This window comes from Anas acuta, chromosome 11 (assembly GCF_963932015.1).
Source record: "Anas acuta chromosome 11, bAnaAcu1.1, whole genome shotgun sequence".
NCBI classification, from domain to species: Eukaryota; Metazoa; Chordata; class Aves; order Anseriformes; family Anatidae; genus Anas; species Anas acuta.
The window spans coordinates 14,036,969-14,060,843 of record NC_088989.1 but is presented as its reverse complement, the minus strand read 5'-3'; the positions used below and the strand labels follow the sequence as shown (position 1 = coordinate 14,060,843).

The 23,875-nt window shown below is 39.5% G+C and overlaps 1 protein-coding gene across 9 annotated transcripts in view; it reads right to left on the bottom strand.

Annotated features, from left to right (window-relative positions):
* The window catches only part of LOC137862596 (6-phosphofructo-2-kinase/fructose-2,6-bisphosphatase 4), a 48,742-nt gene that overhangs the window by 10,075 nt on the left and 14,792 nt on the right, over positions 1–23,875 (bottom strand). For 4 of the 9 annotated variants that reach the window (XM_068694830.1, XM_068694831.1, XM_068694828.1 and 1 more), the window contains exons 2-13: positions 17,665–17,781; positions 14,607–14,703; positions 12,214–12,280; positions 10,883–10,957; positions 9,926–9,982; positions 9,481–9,602; positions 7,593–7,800; positions 6,875–7,021; positions 6,143–6,247; positions 4,330–4,459; positions 3,875–3,937; positions 750–814 (exon numbers count right to left, since the gene is read on the bottom strand). In XM_068694830.1, the coding sequence (XP_068550931.1) occupies positions 750–814; positions 3,875–3,937; positions 4,330–4,459; positions 6,143–6,247; positions 6,875–7,021; positions 7,593–7,800; positions 9,481–9,602; positions 9,926–9,982; positions 10,883–10,957; positions 12,214–12,280; positions 14,607–14,703; positions 17,665–17,781 (1,253 nt within the window). Of the gene's footprint in view, positions 1–749; positions 815–3,874; positions 3,938–4,329; positions 4,460–6,142; positions 6,248–6,874; positions 7,022–7,592; positions 7,801–9,480; positions 9,603–9,925; positions 9,983–10,882; positions 10,958–12,213; positions 12,281–14,606; positions 14,704–17,664; positions 17,782–18,604; positions 18,639–19,189; positions 19,277–23,875 lie in introns of all 9 variants that reach the window. The other 5 variants (XM_068694832.1, XM_068694825.1, XM_068694824.1 and 2 more) reach the window with 3 other exon arrangements.

Here is a 23,875-nt window from a genome sequence, read left to right as displayed (position 1 = left end):
GAAGAGTTGGACCAGATGATCTTTGAAGGCCCCTTCCAATTGAGCTTTTCTATTTTAAGAGCTTTGCACGAGCAGCACAATCAATCCAAGCACATGGCACAGGGAGAATACGAAGCTAGCACAGCCTGCCATTCTACCTCCGCTTCCAGTTTACGAACACACTCAATTTCCTTGTCCCCAGTTCTGCTCTATCCTGAGACCTAGTGTTCCGCTCCAGCATTGGCAGCACCACCAGTACTGCTTTACTAAGTGTACAGTAATAATCACAGTGATGAAAAAACCTAATGACTTCATTACCGACTCTCCAAAATAAGTAACAACAGCATGTTCAAAGTAATTCATAACTTTTTTTTCATAGCTTCATAGAAAGCTTTTCATAGCTTTCATAGTAATTCATAGCTTTTTTTTTTTTTTTTTTTTTTTGACTGCCCTCTACTTACGCTGAATGACAAAGCCTGGAAGAACTAAAGTTTTTAGATTGATATTGTGTCTTCAAATTTTCATTCATCTCTATACATATTTTATTTTTTTAAAGATAAGCCACTACTTCTGTTAGAGCTTGTAGGTAAATTTGCTCAATAAAAAGGATCCCCACCCCCACAGCAGCACGCAAGAAGTAAAGCTTGTAAAATGTAAATAGGTAAAATTAAATTTGCTCTGCAGAGTTACCAAATCATTTCTAGCCACACGGACAACGGAAAAGAGCTCAGTACATTATGTCAAGTTGTCTGATTAAAAAATATTCTTACCTCAGGTTTATCTCTGTGTGTGTTTACAGCTTCAACATTCAGGAATATAGATTCTACTTTACATCCTGTTGACAGAAAACATTTTTAGAATTTGACCATTTTAAAAAATGAAGTCACAGTTAAGATGCAATCTAATTAATCTAATTTTCAGTTTGTAAAGGTTCAACATTGATTCATACCAGAATTTCCCAAACTGTGAACAGATAAGTCTATTGAAATGAATCTATTTTGCCAGGATAAATACAGTTCTCAGTCTTACAATCCATCCCCTATTCTGACCTTAGCTTTATCATTATTTTCTTTGAAACACAAATTCCCACTTTTAAACATACAGAAACTAAAGCATCCAATCAGAAAATTCTTCTCTGTAATTTTGCATTGGTTTTTAACATCTTACACTTATTAGAATTTCACTGTAGTACAGAAAACAAAATGCTTCCATTTTTTAGAACATGGAAATGATTACAAGGTACACCTTGTGTTGCTAGCAACTCCTGTTCCTCATGTGTGCAAAACAAGAGTCTTAATCTGCAGCTATACTGGAATTTGCCTTCTGGAGAGGATCTTCTCCTCTTCACCCCAAAATTGAAAACTTCAGAGAGTAAGAAAAATTAAGTGCTCAGAAGACACAGCTATTAGCTAGTACAAGCTGACCCACTTAGAGAATAATTACTCAATACACTGTGACCACACCATTTTAAGCAACATCAAATTGCCAAACACAGTCAGATCTCACATGAACATGGTTTTTACAAAGCTACCTAACACAGCATTAATAGTTAAATTCCCCTGACATATCACACATAAATCATCTACCACAAATGACAAATTAAATTTTCAGGAAATAAGTGAACAGAAAACTCTGAATTCATAACATACTCCATAAGATTGTTGCATGCCAGAAAAAGGTGACTTCAGCCTTTCCTTAGAAAGCCACTGCACTTCAATAGACTAGTACAAAGTAATATGGCAAATATTTGCCTTTCCTTGGGGAAGCAGATTCTGAGGAGCCCCATTTGTCACAAACACTGAGCAAACACCACAGGAAGGCAAACAATCTGAAATATCCAATAAAAAAAAATAAATGGGGGGGGGAGCATGCTTCTCACACTGGGAGAGTACCCTAGTCATCTTTCTGTTCATGGATTCCTGCAACTGAGCAAAAGAAAGCTCTGATCTCCCATGCTGGCCATTGCTACGGCCTGGTTACACAGAGGCCTCAAAAAAAAAATTCCCTATCGTAAAGTTTAAACATAAACCAGAGGCACATGAGTTACTCCACAGTTAAGTCCTGACGTGCATATTCCTAACTCACTTTTAACTACTGACGTGCAAGTTCCCAAGTACAGCAAGGTGCAATTCCTCTCCCCTGCGTGTTCCCAAACAGACCGTCTGCTCCTCAGCCCCCCATAAATACATTGCACTCCCTGGGCTGAGCTGTAAGGGTCTAACTGATCCTCATCCAGCTGTCAGGCCCTAACAGAGTTCCCCTTCTAAAGATCAGACACTGCAGCTTCAAACGCCAGGAAGAGCAAACCCCTAAGGGAGATGCTTCCCCAGAACAGGATTAGCTGGAAGGTGCGAAACGCACCACGTTTGATCATGTATCCTGCCCTGCTGGGCCCAAGTGAGGCATCAACTTGAAATGATTTTGTAGAAGTATCAGTGCAGAAATATTTCACACAGCCCCTGTATTTTGAGATGGTCAAATTCCAGGAAGTGGGTCAACTGAAACGTCCTAATCAGACATGTTTCAAACACTTTAAAAAAGAAACACAGCACTTCTTTCACTGAAGTCAAAAGGTCAAGGAGAATATTTCATACTACTTCTTTTCCTTCCTCATTTCAAGTGCAAGTAAGCACTGAAAACATCCAAGCCCTCTTAAAGTTTACAAGCAAAGTCACACAAGTTCCCACTAAAAAAACAAACACACATACGAAAAACAAACAAACAAACAAACAAAAAACCTATATACACACAAAAAAGACCAAAGGACTACCTCTCTGTGGAAGCAGTCCATGACTACTGAGTCGAGATATTCCAGCTTCCAAAAATTGACTGTATTTTAGAAAAGTATTAACTGTCCTACATCTTGATTTTCAGAACTTCAACTTGTCATGCAAGGCTACGAACACCAGATGTCACCAGAGCACAGAGTGTTACTACTTACTGTAGGAGCTAACTGCAATTAAATGACAAAAATCTCTTCTGACATTTCCCAGTGTAACCACTAGTTACTGTGTCTCAACTTTATTCGAAACTAAACCCAAAACAAAGTATGGTTATAGACTGCTTCTTTCAGAGCAGATAATCAAAGACAAGTTTGCATTTTCCATGAATAACTCAACTAGTTCTCGGTTGGTTTTTTTTGGTAATGTATTTCATGGGTACTTTGTCTTAAGTGTGATTAAGTACCAGAAAATACAATTAAGCCATCACTTAAAGAAAATTAACGGCAGGCACATGCTAAACTTAAAGCAAAACTTAATTAGCAAGCAGCCTACAACCAGTAAGAAGTGCATGTTGCAACCCATACCCTGCACTCTACAAGCTAGCAACAAATCTCAGCTAAGGCCCCCAAGCTAAGCCCTAATAACAGCTGCTGACAAGCATATGCCAGAAGCAACAAACGAGAAAAGCTCCTGTGGCAATGTGAAGGTCTACAAACAAATACTTCAGGAAAACAGAACAAAACTAGTTGAAGGGTAAGGGGAACGGTTCATAATATGTTTAACCTACATTAATTTAGATTTGTTTTCTAAAGCACAATACCCTCAAACACATCAATAGGAACTGGGATCTTACTGTACTAGAGCTAAGTGGCACAAGTTAGTGAAACAGCCTATGAGCTGAATATCCAAGACAGTTTTCCACTAGCAGCTTCAACCACTGGTACTTCCAGACCCCCGCTAATAAAAATGTATTTTTTGGCATAACACAAAGAAAATAAAACCCGAAAGATTAGTTGATTCTAACAAAGCTGCACAGACAGACATGCAAAGTCAGACACGTTTGATTCTCTTTCACAGCAAAATAGATATTTTAATTGAAATACTTCACAAACTTCACCAATGGCACAGACATTAGGGACACTATATTTAGTCTTTATGGAAATTCTGCTTACCATAAGCCACTGGGGTTAGCTTTAAGACAGTGTGTAGCGGGCACTTCAGGTAAGGCAGTTGCTCTGAGAAATGAAACACCAAATTATATATAAAAAACACAGATTACAAAAACATTACCTCTATCATTATGTTACAGGCCAATCACTTAAAAGTTTCTTTTTATCTGACAATGTATCTATTTTATTCCCTAGCATACAACAGAAATGCTATTAAGACAGAGTAGAAAAACGAACATCACAGCGTTTCAGGTGAGAAGCAGCTCAATAAAATCACCTACCACGCTACATGAGCGGATCAAATATCAAAAATTATAGTTGTATACTTGCCTAGCACAAACAATTCCCTTTATCGTCATGGCATGATGGAATTCACGTTTTGGAACCTTAATCGTTAATTTTCAAACTAACTTAATAGAGGAAAATAGACCATTTGTAACTTATCGAGGAAGACTTACCTGCAGGCTTGTCAAGAAAATATGCAAGCAAACAGCGCATGACAGCTTGGTGACATATGACAAGCACATTTTCCTGCCTTTCAAGTTCCATAATTACTGGCTCCAGTCTCTGAACAAGATCTTCATAGGACTGGGGATGGAGAAGCAAGGGAAGAAAAAAAACCATAGCATATTAAAAAGGGAACACTTAACAGGTGTATGTATATACATTGGAACTTAATTTTACATTAGCCATTTTCTAAACGTTATATTAGGATGCTGGCAACTATTGTAATAATTAATAATTTTCCTGAAATTAAAAACCACCGTTTAGATCTTTCATATATCAAAGAGTGCACATATAACTAAAAAAAATAATATATCCCCTTCATGGAAGGACTTTATTAAATTAGTCACTATGTTCATGAATTTCCAAAAAAATCCCTAGAATTTAATTCAGAACATCTGCAAACATACAGGTTAAGTCTTGCACAATATTTTCCATACCTCATCTTCAAAAGCATCTCTCTTCCAAGCACAAATCTAGGAAGCCCAGCCTACAGCCATCACACAAACAGTTCACAAAGCCTAACTTGTTCAGGCTGCCCTTTGAAAACAAACCATGGGCTAGACAAACTGGTATGGCAATGGCAGCCACCGTCTCTTCAAGTCACAAAGCAGGAGGCAGGATCACTCTCACACCACGTCCCGAATAGTACACGCACAGCAAATCTGCTGCTGCAGGTCAACACCAAGGTTTCTATACGTGTGCACTCAAGTTAATCTTCACATGCACAGCAAACAATATTTCCAGGATGCGTCACGCATTACACGCAGGGAGCACAACACATCGCTGGGGCCCAGCAGAGCAGGAAATGATGGCAGCAGAAGGCTTTCCCCTCGTCCCAGGCAGGCGAGGGGCCTGCTGATCCAGCCCTTGTCATGGGAGCCACCGGTACCCACTGCATGGAAGCTGCTTGTGACAACCACCAAGATCAACCAGACCACTTGAGGCAACACAGTGCTTCAAGATGCCACCATCCCAGAGGAGGCTTCAGTTCAAAAAAAAGAAACACTTATTTTTCCAATGGATTACGAGAACTTTGCAGCTGAATGACTGCCTCATTAGTAAAACAGGGGTCACACCTGCAAGCACATGCTCACATGCTGCCCTCATCACCCTGATTACTCTTGACTGCTAGGCAAAGATCTCACAGCTCTGGTTCCACATTACCAAGGGTGCAACACAAACGATGGAACAGCTGCTCCAATTACTCTCCTGCCCCGCTGCCCTGAATCCTAAGCCTTTAGCACCCACACCCAGGCCATGTGGCATCTGGTAATTGCTCCACTGGAACGGCTTTGCTTTAGAAAAGCTGCCAGCAAGTTACTTTCCCAGAGGCAAGGAGTTTATTAAAGTGAAAGACCAATATGGCTATGGATTTCTGTAGCTTTTCAGCCTTAACTGCTTGTAGAATAACTATTGTCTATAACAACGAGTAGAAAAAGGTAATCTTGATAGTTTGCATGTGCAATATGCTGAAACTTTGCAATTAGTTTTCCTGCAGTATCACTGCAGGACCAGCATCAAAACGATGCTCACAAGACCAAATACTTCAACTGTTTTTTTAAATCTTTTTTTTTTTTTTTTTTTTCAAGCCCTGAATCAGACTAAATGGTTTCAAGCTCTGTCCTTACAAATCCCTGTGTGCCTTCCCCTGGAGACAGAGACAACCTTTTAATTAACTTTAAAACATTGCTCTTTCCTAAAGCCAGCATGCCTGCACTCAAGAAGACAAGGAATTCAGTCACCTTGGGAGAAAAAATAGCATACCTCTCCTTTAGGGTATCTGTATCTGTATTTGTCTTGGTCTCTCAGTGCAAACTCGAGTGGGTAATTTTCCTGTATTTCTTCATATGTCATTTCTTCACACACGCCCTAATAATACAAATAATTACAAAGGTAATACAAATAATTAAAATATGCACGTTTCCAACAATGCAGAAAGCAGATGTCACTGATAGTAAGATCATATGTAAATGTCATTTGACAATTGTTTTCATTTAATCTGGCACTTAGAACATCTTCATGCATGACAAATGCAACACCTGGCTAGACCCAGACACCGTTACAATGAATTTCTAAATCACTCTATGAGTAAAGCTACATATATTGCTAAGCAAGGTCACTATGTGAGCAAGGTTACATTTTATCTATTGCAGCTCCTTTGTATCTTACAGATGCAGTCTGAAAGTGCCAACCACCAGTTTGGTTTTGTTTTTTCGTTTTGTCTTTCTTTCCACTCCCCCCACCCAAAAAATTTCTTAGCTCTGTTTCTTCTACTAGGGAATGTTTTACCAGGAAAGGCAAACCAAAATTAAATTAATTATTACATGTTTATAAAATATTTAACCTGGTAAACAGGAATTAGTTTTTCTAGCCTCTTAGAACCACTGCTTAAATGAATTTCTATCCCATGAAAGGCATGCTATTATAAAGTGACACATTTCCTTCATCCCTAGCAAAGAAAGAAACAGTTTAGACATTTACAAAAGATGGACTTACTGCATCTATCTCATTCAAAACCTTCCACTGTTCATAAGGCACTCCCAAAGCTTCAGCAGTCTGAATTGTCCTTTTCATCTGACTGGTCCAAACTTTCAGATCCTTGATATTTTGCTCATTAATAAACTGTGCCAAGCTCTTGGCAAACTGAAATAAAAACCATGAGACACTGGATGAGGGCTCAGAAACAGGACACTACGTTCAGTTTGGAATCCGCAGGCTCTAGCCTCTGTAAGCTCATTATAAAACTCTTCTACATGATCTGTCAAGTTTTTCCTAATAAATAAATAAATAAACAAACACATGTTCTGTTAAGCCAAGAGGAACAGGGGAGGGAAGGAAAGGAGTACAAGGAAGACACAAGTGTTCTGCCATTCTATCTTTACCTCCAGGAATTTTCCCTTCATCTTTAAATTGTGAATTTTCCCTATTACCAAACAAGTTAGGAATTTACAAAAATATAATTCGAATTATAGCCTCCCTGACAACTGCTTTGTGATCTAGGATAAAAAGGAATTTAAATCAATGACAGACAAAAGAGCTGATACCAAATCACAGCACAAAGTGTGTCCATCCATGTACACAGCTAATAAAATCTTTAACCTGTTAAGAGGAAAAGGGTGTAGAGGCAGAAAGTTGTAATTACACAGCACAGGCTGTACACATATGCAGAGATACAATCTAAACCCAGAGGCATGCTTTTTCTGGAGGTACTTACTTCTTTACCCCTGACAGACAGTCCAGGATCTCCTCCTATTCTCCCTTTCAGATTGAGTTCACTTTCTCCATGTCGACAGAGGTAGATTGACCGAGGAGTCACATGGATATTCATGAGGTAGTAGACAATCCTGCTCTGGATGTGATCCATCACTCTGTTCACAAGGTAACTCCTTCCAACATCCATAATTTTAATATAAGAAAGATCCCTTTCATAAGCAAACAACAATGAAAAATGAAGATTCCATATAGTTTCTATTAGCAAATATCACAATCTTCCCACGCCCTCTCTCACTATAAAACACAGAGAAAACAAGCCAAAGCAATAAACAAACCCTCCATTACCCATGGAATATGTAGTAGTCCTAAGGGATAATCCTCAAATGGTGACAGGAACATCGCAGTACCCTGGAAGTACAAGATTAATTCTATTCCTCTTCCACGTTGTGAGTTCCTCACAAAATTCCTTTTTTGTTCCCTTCACTTGCAGTCTGTGTCTCAAATCTAGATCCTGTTCTTGGGAAATCATCCCTCTACTGACAGGCAAATTCAGTGTAGGCACTCAACAGCAGCAGCTTCAAAAAGATTTCCAGCTGTTTTATGATACTCAATATTTTTCTCCAGGTTACAAACGCTTTTTCCCACAGCAACTATTTGCCTGATTGCACCCAAGTTCATAAACTCATGGTCTCTGGGAACCCTTCCAGAAAACCTGAAGCATCAAAAAGACTAGGCACTAGCCTGAAGCAGGACATTTTCTCAACCACTCTAACAACCGTTTATTAACAGTACTGCAATTTACCCTACTACTTTCTCTCAGCATCAGAGAGGTTATAATTTCAATTTTCTTTCCTTATCCTTTCTCATCTAAGCTACAATTTCAGAGTAGCATCTAATTTAAAGGAGGACAAAAGTCAAATAAGCTGAAAATAACCACCACTGTTTTCTGGAGATGCATGAGACATTACACTATAATAACACAAGAATATTTGTAATAAAACCAAATGGAGGTGATGAGAAACAAGCATCATCATCTCATCTTTGACTGTATTCTTTGGAGTTAATCATTACTGTTTCACACAGGCACAACAGTTAGGTCCATCACAGATATTTCATGCATGAACTGGTCTAAATGAACCAGCTTCACATTGCTTACAGTCAATTACATTAAAATGTAGCTCAGCCTTCCTATAGCACTGGTCCTTAGACAAACCAGGAGCCCCTGGTATGACTGCAGCTCAAAATGAAATCCTGGACTGTACCAACAGAAACAGGGTTCATCCTCACATGATTTGACCCTAACTTACTTTGTAACGTTGAAAGTTAATGAAAAACAATTGAATGCTTTGGCAGGAGGGCAGATAATCTAGATATGAAACTTTCTCACAACCCTGCATGTACAGCATTATTTGCAAGGGTAAATGAATACATTTAGAAATCACATTTAAGAACAATATGTTCCGAATTCATCCAAGCCATGTCAACAAATTAAGTTATGCTTACAAATCACCCAGGCTCCTGCTACACATTAAAAATAATTTTTTTTTTTTTTTTTTTTTTTTTAAAAAAGCAACAACTGACCAGTACATCTCATCTGGAATCATTTACAAATGGTGGTTTTATCCCAGAAAAATCACAGCATTCTCCAAGTGGGAAAATCAGGAAGAACATTGTCCCAGAATAAACTCATAAGCCAATTTTCCCTCAAGCAAACATGCTTTCAGGCTACACCTCCAGAGTCAACTCTCTCTCATTTACCAGTGGAAAAAGATGTCAGGACATGAAAACCATGACTAGAAAGCCCCCATCCCGAATATGGGATCCTCCAACCTCTAATGAAACGTCTTATTATAACACAGTTGTGATCACAGTATTACTGAATCTCTTACTTGTCAAGAGTTTCATCTAACGTCTCGTATGAGTTCTTGTAGCATTCTATCCTTTTCATGAAATCTTCAGTTGCTTCATCGTTACTACAATCAACATAGTCTGGACTACCCAGCTTCACTTGCTGTTTAAAACAAAAACAGGAGATTAGTACATAAGTTTATTTCCCTTTTTAATGGAAGTTTAAGTAAATGAGGGCAGGGGCAGAACACAACACAAAAACTTATTTATTTTGTTAATTAGAATATATGTAGAGCAAGAAGATTTGTTATTCACAGAATTTAACTTCTGGGATAAATACAGATAGGAAAATAAATGAAAAGTATCACACTAAGGGGAGCTAACAGTTTTTGCTACTGGAAGTTCTTACAATTGTACTTGTATACATACTGAGGTACTTTAAACCTCTTGACTTAGAGCAGTTCAGGCAAACTTTCCTGTACTCACCACAATGTTTGCAGCAATGACCTCTGGATCTACACATACTGACTCCACAAAAAAAGTCTTCAGCCCGAACAGGAAGTCACATGTACAGAAAGAAGGAAGAAAAGAAGATGAATTGGATGGACACCAACACGGACAAGCATCAGGCTGACCACTTCTATGCTCTTTTCTAATAGCGCTTGCTTTGGACTTTCCTCCATTGACTCAGAAGTTCTGCTTCTCCAGGCCCTCTCAGCAGAAATGGATGGCTTACAGTTCCCTGAAGCATCATGCTTTACACCCTTTGCCCCATCAATGCTTGTAAGTGGAAACATTTTGGAGTGAGAATAATTTAGGATGGAAGACGGAGAAATAAATGGAGAGGATGTAAGTTCAGCCATACAAACGGTAACTAACACTTCTGAAATAATAAAGTGGGAACCTTTCAATTAATGGAGTAGTCTCACTCAAGAGGTTTCTGCTTGGCTATCTCAAAGGTTTGTGGAAATGCAAGGTTACTAATAATCTTCCATTTGCTGTAAACAGCTACATGCAAAACAATCCTGGACGGAAGGCAGAAAGACACAGGAAGTCTTTGGTTTGCATGGAATTAACGCAGATTTCCCTACATGTTTCTGCAGGAAAAACCTGGCCAACACTAAGAACCACAGTTTTAATAGCTCTTGCTAACAGTATGCTAAGAATTACACCTCCAGGACAATGCAAGTGAAGCCCTAGCATAAAAGAGATTAGCTCCGAAGAGTACAAACATTAAAAGACAAGAAAAATGAACATGGGGCAACTTTTCATCACAAGCAATGCTTGAGGACACAAAACACCACACTGACTGTACATCTAGCAATGATGTGCCTAATGCTAGTGCACGTCTAAACTCAGACTACAGACAGAGCGAGGAGGCAAAACTACCACCGCCATGCTTGTCCAGGCATTAACTAAGAACGCTTCTGCTTTTTGACTCACCTTATACCCATTTTCTTCTCCAAATTTGTAAATAGTTTCTCTACGTTCTCGAGTTGTATTTGTAGCATCAAAGACCTAAAAATAATTACAGAGAAAGAGCAAGGGAAGAATTAGAAATGTATCATAGCCTGTGAAAAACGGTCAGTGACAACAAAAACAAGAGTTCAAAATCCCTCAATGTGAAGGAATGCAACAAAAATAATTCCCTTCCCTTCATTCTGCTACCTTTTATTAAGTCAAGACACTGCTATTCCCAGAAAAAAAAAAAGACGTAATTATGAAAATAAATTTATTTTATCTGACTCAAGGCCATGCTCTTCTTACATATCTGTCTGACCACAGATGATCACAAATGGAGGCTACATTACATTTCTATAGCAGCTTCTCTTGGTGATACACAGAAAGAAATCTTTGAATTTTCACAGTCCCTTCTCAGAGATTAATGCTGTGGCTCTTAAAAGGTGCCTCAGTTCAACAGCTTAATGGCTTGAAAACAAGCCAAAGAATACATAAAAAAGATGGTGAAATCAATGATACTGAAAATACAAGTGTAAAACTATGCAGAAGACCTGCAAGACTAGCAAATCCTGTCTGTGAATTATAAGGAAAAATGCAGAGGCTTTCCTGAGAAAATATGTTTAGCATTGAACATACCAGCATTTTACCACAGTATAAAGTTTACCTCATACGCACAACAGAACTTGTAATGGTAGCTAATGGTTTTCCCTGTTAGTTCATTAAAACACCAGAGTTGTGTCAGTACAGTCTTTAAAAAAGCAATGTTATATATTTCAGGTGAACGTACAACATACACAACAGTGTAGTTTGTTGAAATTCTTATATTTTGCATCCTGTTAAATACTCAGATATACCATAATTTGAGTCTTTTTTGTTCTCTTCAGATATTTCTTCAGTGTCAATAACAAAACTGCCTAGCAATACTGAGGATGCTTTTTGTTCAATAAGTCATTACCCTTCACTCGAAACAATAAACTATCAAATAAAAACACAAGTGCAAGAAAAAAAAAAAAACAGATGTACAGATGTGTTTAACAGAACATTACATAGAGTGGAGAAGGTAGACAATTTTATTAGTGTCATCCTATCCCCAGTTAACCCCTCAAATCAAAGGTGATTGCCCAGTATAATCCTCACCCTAAACTTCAGTGTTTCTTTCACTGCAGCAACAAGGCTGATCTAATTTATAAGAGAAGAAGAAAATCTGATATACTGAAGAAATACTGGAATATCTCAGATTGCGTGTTACCCAGCTGAGAGACACTGTTTTGTAGAGAAAGATCTCAAGAATTTGTCTTCATCAAGAAACTTACAGCCACGTGCCCATTTTCTTCACTGAGGTACTGTCGGACGTCATTCAGCGCTGCTAAGGCACACTGTCTTAAGAATGAAAAAGAAGACAATTCAAATGCTAGTAGAAGTCATCTTATCACTCATGCCTTGAGATCAAAGTGCCCTGGAAATATTACATCAACTCCCTCAAAAACACATATTGCCAATCAGTCCCTCTGTGAAACAGGAGAAAACCGACAAAGGTGAACAAAAACCGACAAAGGTGAACAAAGCCCTAGTGAGGAAATACGGTGATGGCTATCTGCCTAAAAGACCAGTCCCATGCTCCTCTGGGCAACCAATACAGCTAGACATCAACACAGAATAGCCAACAGCTATTCACAGATAGTTGCTTCCTAGTTTGATTCTCAAAGAGAAAAGAAAAAAAAAATTAACTTCAGCCTTTCATCTTGTTTCAACATTCATTTCAACTTGAGGCCACAATAGACCTTACAAGCATTTTTCAGTAATTTGCTTCTCTTGTTAACTATTGCGTAAAAATTGCTTGTGGCAAAAAATCTGCTGAAACAGAGAGCAAAACAAAGTTAGTGTCAAGTATTAGAGAGAGAGACATGAAAATAATGCCCCATTGTAATCACCAACCCAATGTAATTTGTACTGGAGACTGCTGAAGAAACAAACACCAAAAAAATCCAACCCCAACACTTCATACTTGTGTTAAATCTGGACAGGGATAAACTCATTATCATCTTTCCTATTTGCCCAGCACTGGTGTTATCTCCAAAGTCCATTATGATTTGTAACAGGTAAGTAATACTGTGGGCAGAATTAATATTGTGTATGATTTGCTCACTAATAGAGCAAAGCCCCATTTATTTCAAAGAACAACAATCTGTTTGAAGGGCCAACAGAAGAATCTGCCCATTTCAACAGCCTTTCTGTGCATAACTACTCTGTTCTAACTTCCAGACTGAAATGCACCACTATCACTTTATGTATGTTCTGAATGCAGAACTTTATTTTAAAAAGAAAACGTTTCAATCCTGACAGTATTTCCACATTAGTGTGGCTAACAGATGTCAGGAACTGAGATTCATCAGTCAAATCTTCACTAAATAAATATAAACTCATTGCTAACTAGGCAGATTAGCTCACACAGCCCATTTCATGGGCTATTCCCCACCATTTAGTCTAATAGGTGACATGGAGGCACATAAAGGTTTCTTTCTACCACTAAGCAAAAGGCAGATGCTAGCAAGGCTAATGCACCACTCATCTACAAAGGTTCAGAAGCTTTTATGCAGGTTATAGCAGTCCTTAATTGCTGCTGAAGTGGAAAGGAAGGGAGAAGAGAAAGAGGACAAGCAGAAGGGGAGCCACAAAACAAAGTCCAGACAGCAGGAAAGTCCAGGTATTTTTGATGCTTGACCTGAAACAACTAAAAACAAAATACACTGTATTTTAAGCAGCCTAAACAAATGACATTTACATTCCTCTAGAAACTCTTTTCCTTATCACTTCATGGTGTAACTCTTCTCCTGAGCATACAAAAACGTACAATGAAGAAAATCAAAAGATCATCCTATTGAATCTTCCATAAGAAAGGCAGCTTCCTCTAGCTCTGATCTTTTCTTCATCTACATGTATCCTTTCTTCCAGAGGTACTTTCTCTACACTGAAGAGCAGATTCTTTCCAGGGAGGAGGGGAGCCTCAAGTGCTTCTGGGCACAAATGCTTACCCCAAGCTCACCTTCCTTTGTACAATATTAGCAAAGTATTGCAGCTGCTCAGGCACTGCAATGGGCTAAGTGCATGAAGCACCTGTGTGGAGGGCAAAAAGACAATCTCAGGGAGAGAGTGCTAGTGCGTCACTCCTGCTCATTTGAGTGGATAATGACAAATACATTCAAAGTACTTTAGGTGAAAAATCCCAGTACGCAATCCTGAAAGAAAAGGAGCTATGTGATTTTTCTTTTTCTTCATGATCCACACAACCATTCTGAAACGGCATTATAGGAATTAGATAGTGAAAAGGTCAAGCCTAGTAACTGGTACCTGACAAAGAGGTTAAAAAAAAAAAAAAAAAATCTCCTTCGTTTTGTGAGAAAATTTCCTGGAATATCCAGATCAACAACAGCTTACCAAAAGGAATCAAGTTTGAGTATTTACCTTCTCCACATTTTGATGCTTCAACTGAAGCAGTTAGGAAAAAAATATCCTAGGTTTTAAGGAGTCTAAACAAATCACTTTTCCATCCCTTCTAGATTTCTTTTCCTTGTCATTTCATATTGCAGTCTCTTAAGGGTCTTCTGAAGCATACAAAAATGAAACTCAAAGCAGTATTCAAGAGCAAATTACAGAGTACCACTACAATACAATTTGCATTGTATAGCCAAACACATTCAAAACTTACTTCCTGATTTTCAAGCCTTCTTCATTGTCAGGCAGGAAGAATTCAAAAGATTTATATTTCTTCACCAAATCTCGACGATACTGACCAACATTAAATTCTGCCAAGAAGAAAACAGTGTTAGTGGGAACTAACAGTATTCACATAAAAAGGATAAATGTTATGACAGCTTTGAAACCAAACTACCTGAGAAGATAAAATAATTCAGTGTGCTTTCTTTTTTTCTCCTTTTAAATGCGAAGACCATAGAAATGGCAAAAGCATATTTGAGCTGTAGGCAGCTTCAGTGGAGTCACTTGACCATATGGCTGGCTATGCCTCTCTCTGCCAGTTCGCCTGAACAACAATAAAAATCTCTTTTCCTGTTTTGTGAGGGTGGCTGGAAGTCTATTTCAGTAGTCTACAATGAACAACTAATAATCTAGCTTTTCCCTTCTGCACATATGTGCAGTATTCTGACAGCACTTCCCAAAGCTTTCGGCTCTTATTTAAGCAAGGAAGGGCTCTATACAGGACTAGCCCACCTTGCTTTTGATAAAAGACACTCAAGTTGTGGAAACAATTTCCTAAGGACCTTGCTCCTTAAAACAGTTCTACTCCTTAAGGATCAGTATATACCATTTCACAACCCCTGTTCCTTTTACTAAAACAAAACAACAACAACAAAAAATTAAATGCTTAAATTGGGGGAAATGTCACTATAAGTACTGAACACAATCTTACTATCATCTGTTAGCGGTGGTCAAAGAAAAGCTATTCCTTATCTGGGCAAAGGTCTACGTGTGTCTACGTGTCACCCTGTATCAGAGAGGGGATTAGGGCAAGGCAGCTCTGTTTTGCAGCACAGCAGGCAATGACATTGTACCCTAATTAACTTCACTCAACAGCTCTTAAAGTAGGTCTCTGAAATGCAATTAATGTTTAACTTGTTTTCTGACCTATAGGTTTTCTCTGCTGAACTGCAAAGCATTTTTGTTTTATGTTAGATCAGACAAGTACTCTGAGAAGCTGCCAAGGTATCACTACTTGACCAACTTCATTTCTAGATTTCTAGGGAAAGGAATAACAGACATCATTACTGAAATGAAATTAAGAATTAAAAAAAAAAAAAAAAGAAAGAAAGACAGGATTAAAAAGCTCCATCTTAAGTTTTCCTGACAAAAGCATATAGACTGCTGTTTGGATGAGGGCAAGGAGAGGATAAAGAATAATCATTATTTGTCCCCTCAAAGTTGAGTTTTGTTTGAATTCTACAATGTTGATGCATGAGGTGGATTATAGTATAAACCAGGTTATTCTGTGACAGGTTTAATGAGCATTGGCCATACTGGCTACAGGAAAAGGTGACTCCTTGTAAGAAAAAAGAAAAAAAAAGAAAGAAGAAAATGCAAGAAGTCCAGATGACCCATGTTGTCAAACCATGGCCCTTTGAACAAACAAAAATGAATATTTTTATATCAAATAATAGCTACTGCAAGAGCAGTGTCATGCACAACAAAGGAAAAAGTGCTATCTAGTGACATAATCTTTTGTTCTTATTATTAGCACCTACCTCTGTGGAGTTTTACAATGCTAACTGCTATCACAAGTACCACACAGCTGAAACTATTCAAAAAGCTTCCGAAGGTTCAGTATCTAAAATCCACACTGAAATACAATTCTATTCAGGCATCTAATTGACCTCATTTCCTTCAAAAAGCCCAGACAGAAGTCCTTTGTGTTTTTAAGCATTTAAAATTCTTAATGACAAAGGATTTTGGAAGGAACAAAAGACAAAACAGAACTGATGGCTTAAAAAATTTAAATAACATCAACCCTGGGCTATTTACCTGCAGGGTTTGTTCTTGAACTCTGCAGCTTGCTTAATGCATGTTGCATGAAAAGACGGCATTTATCTTTCCTCTGGTTTACATGAACTAATAATTTTAACCATCTGTCTGGGGATAAAAACTGTATTAAGTACACACTAATTTTAATGCATTAAGAGCCAGAGGATAACAGATGTTAGTAAAACTCGATAGCTATCACATATCACTTGTAGATTCAGTCCCAAACAACAGGAAGCATGATGCCGTGTGCGATCCAGTCCATCAGTGAGGTATTTTAAATTGATCTCGGCTTCAGTAACATTGCATCACTGAGGACCACAATTATCAGACTGTGGTTTTCTAAGAAAACCCCGTCACACTTTCTAACAAAGGCAAACCATAACCAGCAACCTAGGATGGAAGCCCATGTACTAACTTCATGTTCTGTATTTTTGTAAAGCAAGGCATCGGTGCTGTAACAATTTGTTAAGCAGCACAGGCACAGATATTTTCTGATATGCTGCTTCCTATAACTGAAACAGTCCACTGCTACCTATTTTACTTTATTCAGGATATGTTCAACCAGCCACTGAGTCAGATGTGGACAATATTTGTTGCCTGGTACTACATTTCTGCTTTCCAAAGTTCACATAGTAGAATGCTCAACTCGAGCACATAGCCACGGTGTAACCAGCCTAAGCCACTGCTTCCCACTCAAAACACACACAAAGTCCTTAAGAGAATGAGACTGGTTCAGTTCTTTGCACTCTTTATGTTCAGAGACAGAGCTGTAACCTATTCCACAAATACTGCGTAACAACACATTGTTTAACTGAGAATTACACATTGCACAAAGTTCACAGAGAAAAGAAGATGAAGAAGACAGAACTTTAACCCAGAAGTGCTGACTGCTCATCAGCTTGTAAACAAGCTTCCTTTTCAGCCCCATACAGAGAAGGGGGGGGAGCAAATGAAGAACCAAAGTGTTAAGGGGAAAAGGGCACTGTTGATGTAAGCGTCTGTCAGAATATGGAGGTAAATTAACAGCCACTAGAACTTGATCAATAAACATCTAAACAGATGTTTTACAGTGTATTACTTTAAAATATAAAAATAAAATAAAAATAAAATAAAAATAAAAGCAGACAGATTCTAAGTAGTCAAACTGGGCAACAAAATTACTGGGAATTAGGGTTGTAAAACGCCTAACCTCACCCCTGCACTTCTGATGCAAACAAAAGTCAGTCCATCACCTTTTGTAGGCACTCCAATCCAATTTAAATATCGTGTCAGCTTCTTCGAGATGTAGGTTTTTCCTCTTGCTGGCAGACCCACCATGACAATCAGAGTAGGGCAGTTGGTCATACATACTGAAACGGAAAACCAAGAAGACAGTTATTTACCAGTAACATTCCCACAAAGCAAAAGCTTACACTGCAGCAAATTACAGTCCGTGTGCTCTCAGAGGAAGTGACTGTTCAAGCAGCTCATGCACAGTGTCGCCCTGTTTCAGGGCTTTCTTAAGCAGGACAGTGGACCTAACTGGGATTCGTAGGCTGTGTGGAATTTCAGAAAGGAAAACCAGTGGCAGTACAATGCTGGACACACAAGTTGTATATGGGTAGAAGACAAGAAACAACTGTCTTTTCAGCTATGGTTTAAGACATACAAAAACAACAGCAAAAAGGACAGATGTGACCTTCTTAGGGACTTCATACGCCCCTATGCACCTCAGTTCAGTGCTTGCATTGAAAGGAAACTGCAAGGTGTACACAATTTCTAAGATAAGTTTTAAATCCCTAGGACACCACCTCAACACTGTTCAACCTTTTCTTGGTTTGGAGAGAAGCAAGGATGACATATGCAGCTTAGTACATTATGGTGTGACAAGGTGCTCAGTATTTATGATTTCTCCTTCAAATATTGTTAACAAAAAATCTCTCTTGAAACAGCACAATTTAACTGCTCTTGGTTGGTTAGTAGAAGACATAAAGCATGAGTATGCTAGGCTATGAAGCACAATAATTGGATGTACAGATGTATATAATCACTCAAATCAAAGAGAGAATTTTTAATTTAAAAAAATCACTGTACAAAGTTGGAGGAATTTGTGTCTATAATCTGAACACCTTGAGGCATTCCTTTCAAACGACAAGGGTTTTGCATGTATTAATGGTACAAAACTACAGATACCTTGCATGAATCTATCACCGCTACAAGGAACTGCCTAAAAAGAAAGAAGATATTAAAGTGGCTCACAGATCGCCCACATTCTGTATTTCAAAGGGCATTAACTTGCATACCACAATCCAGATGTGCACCAATTTCCTCAGTCTCTCCACTGAGGAGCCCATTCCCTCCAAGAGACTAAACCTCAGTGTCTCACCGTAACATGTAACTAAGCTCTGCTGCACTGCGATTGCCTGAGATTCCCAAAGCCTGGACTCAACCAAAGTCCCATCCCACTAAGTTACACGTGTAAATCTTGCACAGCAAGTCCGTCAGAAGAGAATGAACAAATTAGCTAAGACAGATGCACTTTCTTAAACACACACGGGAAGAAAAGGACACAACACCACTTCTCACAGGAGAGCAGGCAAAAGGTGTACTTAACCTCAAACCCGTGAAAGACAGGCTACTCTCCATGCAACGAATGTGACAAGGGACTGAATGCAAACCAAAGCAGATCCATCCACACACATGCAGGTCTCCAGGAGAACACTGATAGAAGCCCTCAAAGTTAACTTTGCTGTGCCCAAGTCTATGAAGAAGGATTACATTTTCTTGTCCGTCTTCCTCTTTGTCCCACATTCGTGCCTGGGAACTCTGACTCCAGGAGGAAGGCAGGCTCTGGGGAAACGAAGTCTAGGAGGTGCAAAGAGGACAGTGCTTACTGAGCTTAACAGCTTTGCTTCTGGTTTTGCAGGCACAAAATAAATAAATAAATAGATAGATAGATAAATAAATAAATAAATGCGGTGCGAGAAAACCAGAGCCCCTAGAAGTTTTAAGGGAAGTCATCAACCTTTGAAGCCAATGTGAAAGGTCCTTCATCTGAGACACCCAGCTTGAGTTTTAAACAATCTTCCAGAGTAATACTGCAGTGAAATAACAGTTGGGAGAACGATGACAAAAAATCAGGATCTGCACAGAAAGTCTACACACACTGCCTCAGGTCCACTTGCTCTCCAACGAACCTGTGTAAGCCACACTGGCTTCCCAACTGGGCCAAGCAGAATTTACCAGCTGACATTACCCAGCCCACCTCAACTCTTTTCCTTTTCCTGTAGCAGGCCACACAAATCTACCCATCTCATGATGCTTTCTCCCACTTATTGCCCAAGCCTGGCACCTCATGTGCATTTTCACACAGATTTCCTCACAGAATATACAAAACCCAACAAAATTGCCTGTATCCGAGGCCTATGCAGACAGATTAGCACACGAGTCCCATCTGCTGCTCCGATCTCTGCACAGCTGCTCAGTGTGCGACCCCAGGGCAGAACCCAAGGGACTTACCGGCTGGTCCTGATCTAACAAGTGGCATTCCTGTTCTGACGAGGTGCCAGGCTGCCTGAGCAGCCCCTTCCAGCAATGTTTTTATTCCTTCTCTGCCTCACTGTAGCATTATAAACGCAGGTAAGACTCAGCACAACAAACACTCTTTTTTCTTTCCTTCCTTATCGTCTTGTATAGCTCAAAAGGCTCAATTTTGCTCATTAGCTCGGTAAAATAGTCAAGTCTAAAGCAAAACAGTAAGTTCTAAAGATCTACCCAACACTCAAAGTTATTTCAAGTATCCTCCATGTTATCTGACTGCAACTTTCTCAATAATGTTGCAAACGCTTATTACTGCAAGCGGCAAAGAGCATTCATTCAAATGACATTTAAAATGTCAATGTCTCAAAACTCTCCCCTTCCTTTAAAGAAACATAACCAATTTTGACATGAGGACATGAATTGTTTAAAAAAAAAAGAAACAACAAAACATAACCACACAAGTAGCATATAACTAACTCCCCAAATAAAAAAGCCTCAATGGTTTAACATCTTTCCCAATGGCACAATGTTCAACTTCCCTTTCCACGGCACCCCTCCATCATTCACTTCACCTAAGAAAAGCTTGCAGCACAAAAGCAAAAGGAGCGTATCATTGCAAGCTACAGAAACAAGGCACAATCTATTCTCATGAAAGCAAACTCATTTTTTAACACCGCTTCAGGAAGACAAACCCTGAGGGTTTCTGACAGCGTCGACCTGGGATGCGCCATCAACATTAATTAATTTTGCTAGAGGAACAGACACAGTCAGAACAGCAAAACAAAACTTCGAGGGCTGTATGCTGTCACATAAGGAAGATGCTCTACTGCTTTATTCATTTTTTTTTCTTTAAAATGTTTGCAATACATGCACAAAAGGTTGCAAGCTTACAAATAGCAGCATCCAAAATAAATATATTTTTTGACTGATGGGACACAACAAGCACGCACACACAGAATCACAGAATCATGGAATACCCCGAGTTGGAAGGGACCCACAAGGATCACTATCTAGTCCAACTCCTGGCTCCACACAGGCTACCCAAAAATTTAGACCATATGACTAAGAGCACAGTCCAAATGCTCCTTAAACCGTGACAAGCTCGGTGTAGTGACTACCTCCCTGGGGAGCCTGTTCCAGCACGCGACCACCCTCTCAGTAAAGAACCTTGTGAAGAACACACAACAGCAATCAGTGAAGGGAAATGGCCAAGTGACAAAGCACATTAAAACCAAATATCAAAATTTAAGCAAAGTCATCACCTCAGCTAAAAAAATTAAAAATATACACTGAACAACACAGCAGGCTGCATCTCAGTGTAAAATTACAACTGCCTTTCCTTCTAATGTTATACACTGAACAGTCAAGGAAAAAATAAACTACATACTCGTTTCTTGCCTCTTAAGACTCTTATTGTGAAATAATGCAAGATACTGAAGAAGGTTTTGAATCTGAGCTGGGACACCGTATGTCCTAGATCAGCTGCGCGGAATTTCAATAGCCCTCCAAGTTTGCATCATCACGTGAAAACAGAGTTGATTATTTTCAAGTTCATCTACTACCTACCATATTATCAACTATCTTTTTTCACCTCAAATGAGACTTTTTTTCCTCATATTTGTTAATATTTACAGTGAGGTAGTTTTTTTGTATTAGGCTGCTCTAGTTAGCCATGTGAAGTTTACTGAAGGATTCCTGCTGTTGCAATGGCCTTCAATGCAAGGCCTGCTCCTGTATGATTTAGAGGCTCACACACAAATGCCTTTAACTATATGCCAACACAACCACTCTTCCAAATCACACTAGGCTCACATGTTTTCCCATATCATTTATCCAACTTAACTAATTATTTTTCTTTTCCTGTTGGTCAATACCAACAGTTTGTCATCCTTCTTCGCATGTTGCAGTGACAAGTTCCCTATTTGGTGCTCTTCCTCCCTCTCCTATACCTGAAGGAGCCCATCCTCTTCTATTTCTCCCCTCTCCTTTTTCCAAGCCACTGGTTTTGAACAGCACTTTGGTACGAGGGATTCATACTTGTCCTCTGGCGGCCAGCCTTGTGCCACCATCTGCTCGCAGCAGCTCTGCCACCCACTTGCTCTGGGCTAACATTTGCTTCCTACAGCTTTGACGCCACCAGTGATCGCCCTGGTGTACATCCTGACCTCATTCACTTTCTCCATCTTCAGTTCCTAGGGCTGGGACTACCGATATGTAAAAGCAGTGTCAGCTCACAGGGCAGAGTTCTCTAGAGCAAAGATGACCTTAATTTGATACTCCTCGTTTCTTTTTGGACCTGATGTACATCCACGCTGCTGTAGGAACAGCAAATAAAACTCTTTAGAACGACCAAATTCCAGCTCTGGGAAAACAGAGCTGTTAACCGCAGCTGGGGGGGAATAATCTTTAACCATAGGAAGCTCAACGTTTATCTGCCACTCTGTAAACATCCTCTGCTGGTCTCTCAGAACAGCTTTCGCTGTAGCATACTTTGCTATTTATGTTTAATTCCTGTGCTTGAAGCCCATTCATTGAGCTTGTAGAAGTCCAACAGCCAATGCCAAGAGTAGCTCCAGTGCAACCCATTTAGAGACAAAACCTTTAACAGACCACAAGAAGATGAGTGGAAGCTATCAGTAGAAATGAACATCTCTCTACTGCCCGCGTCTTACTTTGGTAGGTCCTTTAGAATAATTATCTCTATTTTCATCATCTTAGCAGCTGTAAAAGCACAGTCTGCTGGGTAGGGTACGTGCAGTCAGAACTCCTTGATCTTCCTCAAAGACTGATGATCTGACTGTCTGATGCACAGACTAAAAGAACCTGTGCTTCAAAGACCTGCAACAGCTACAGCCCAGACACACCTAACCAGGTTTCTTCTTCCTCTGGTAATTTCATCTGTTAAACTTCTTAGAAAAACACAGAAAAAGCACTTAGAGTAGGTAAACCCCTTTGAACACAGATCTGCTGTGTCCTCCCCTGGAAGTATGCACAGTTCTGCTCAGCCACCTTCTAGAACGATGAAGACTAATAGGTGGTGCAGGTCAATGTCATCAGCAGTACGATGAACTAAAAACTCAACCAGAAAGACACTTGAGGAGTTCATCTTGCTTAGCCAAGAAAAGGAGATGTCAGAGCAACCAGCTTCATCGCACCCACCACGAAGCTGAGGACCAGAGAGCTACTCCAGACCTGAGCTCACCATTTCTGCGCAATAATCCTAACCCAGGTACAGGCAACAGCAGAGGACTGGAACTGGTCAACCCAGCACTGCCAAGGCATCGCCCCATCAGGGCAGTGCTGAGTCCCACAGCTTGGCCACAGGGCCCATGGGTCATGATGCTCATCGGAGCACGAGGCGACACGTCCTGTGCAGACATGGGGGATAAAGGACATGGACAAAGGAAAAACTACAGCGTGTTCTCAGCAGGCTGATGCAAGGGAGATGGCTTTTATCACAGAAGAGCAAGTCCTGCCCCTCTCTAGGCTGCCTGAACTTAGAGGCTAGCACAAATGGCTGGAGACGTACCGGAGGTACGCTGCGAGAGCAAATACAAGCAGGATTAAAAAAAAACAACCAACTATCTCCAAACCTGGCTTTCTAGCTAAAAGGCTTCTCAATTATAATGGGTCATGGGCATCCAAAGATTACTGAAAGTCTACAAAAATAAAAAGACTTGGGAAATAAATTTTAAAAATCTGATTTCTTAGTCGAGAGAAACTACATCATTCCATCAGGAAGACTCCATATGTCACCAGGCTGCACGTGACCAATGCGCGATTTCGGACTTGGTTCTTTTATTTTTATTCACGTATTGGTAAAGCACAGTGTTTGCATCAAAGCCGTAACAAATGCTGTTTTGTTTGGAGAAGAGCTGCCGTGTTACAGCCAAAATGAGGCGTTCTCCTTCGCCTGCTTACAAC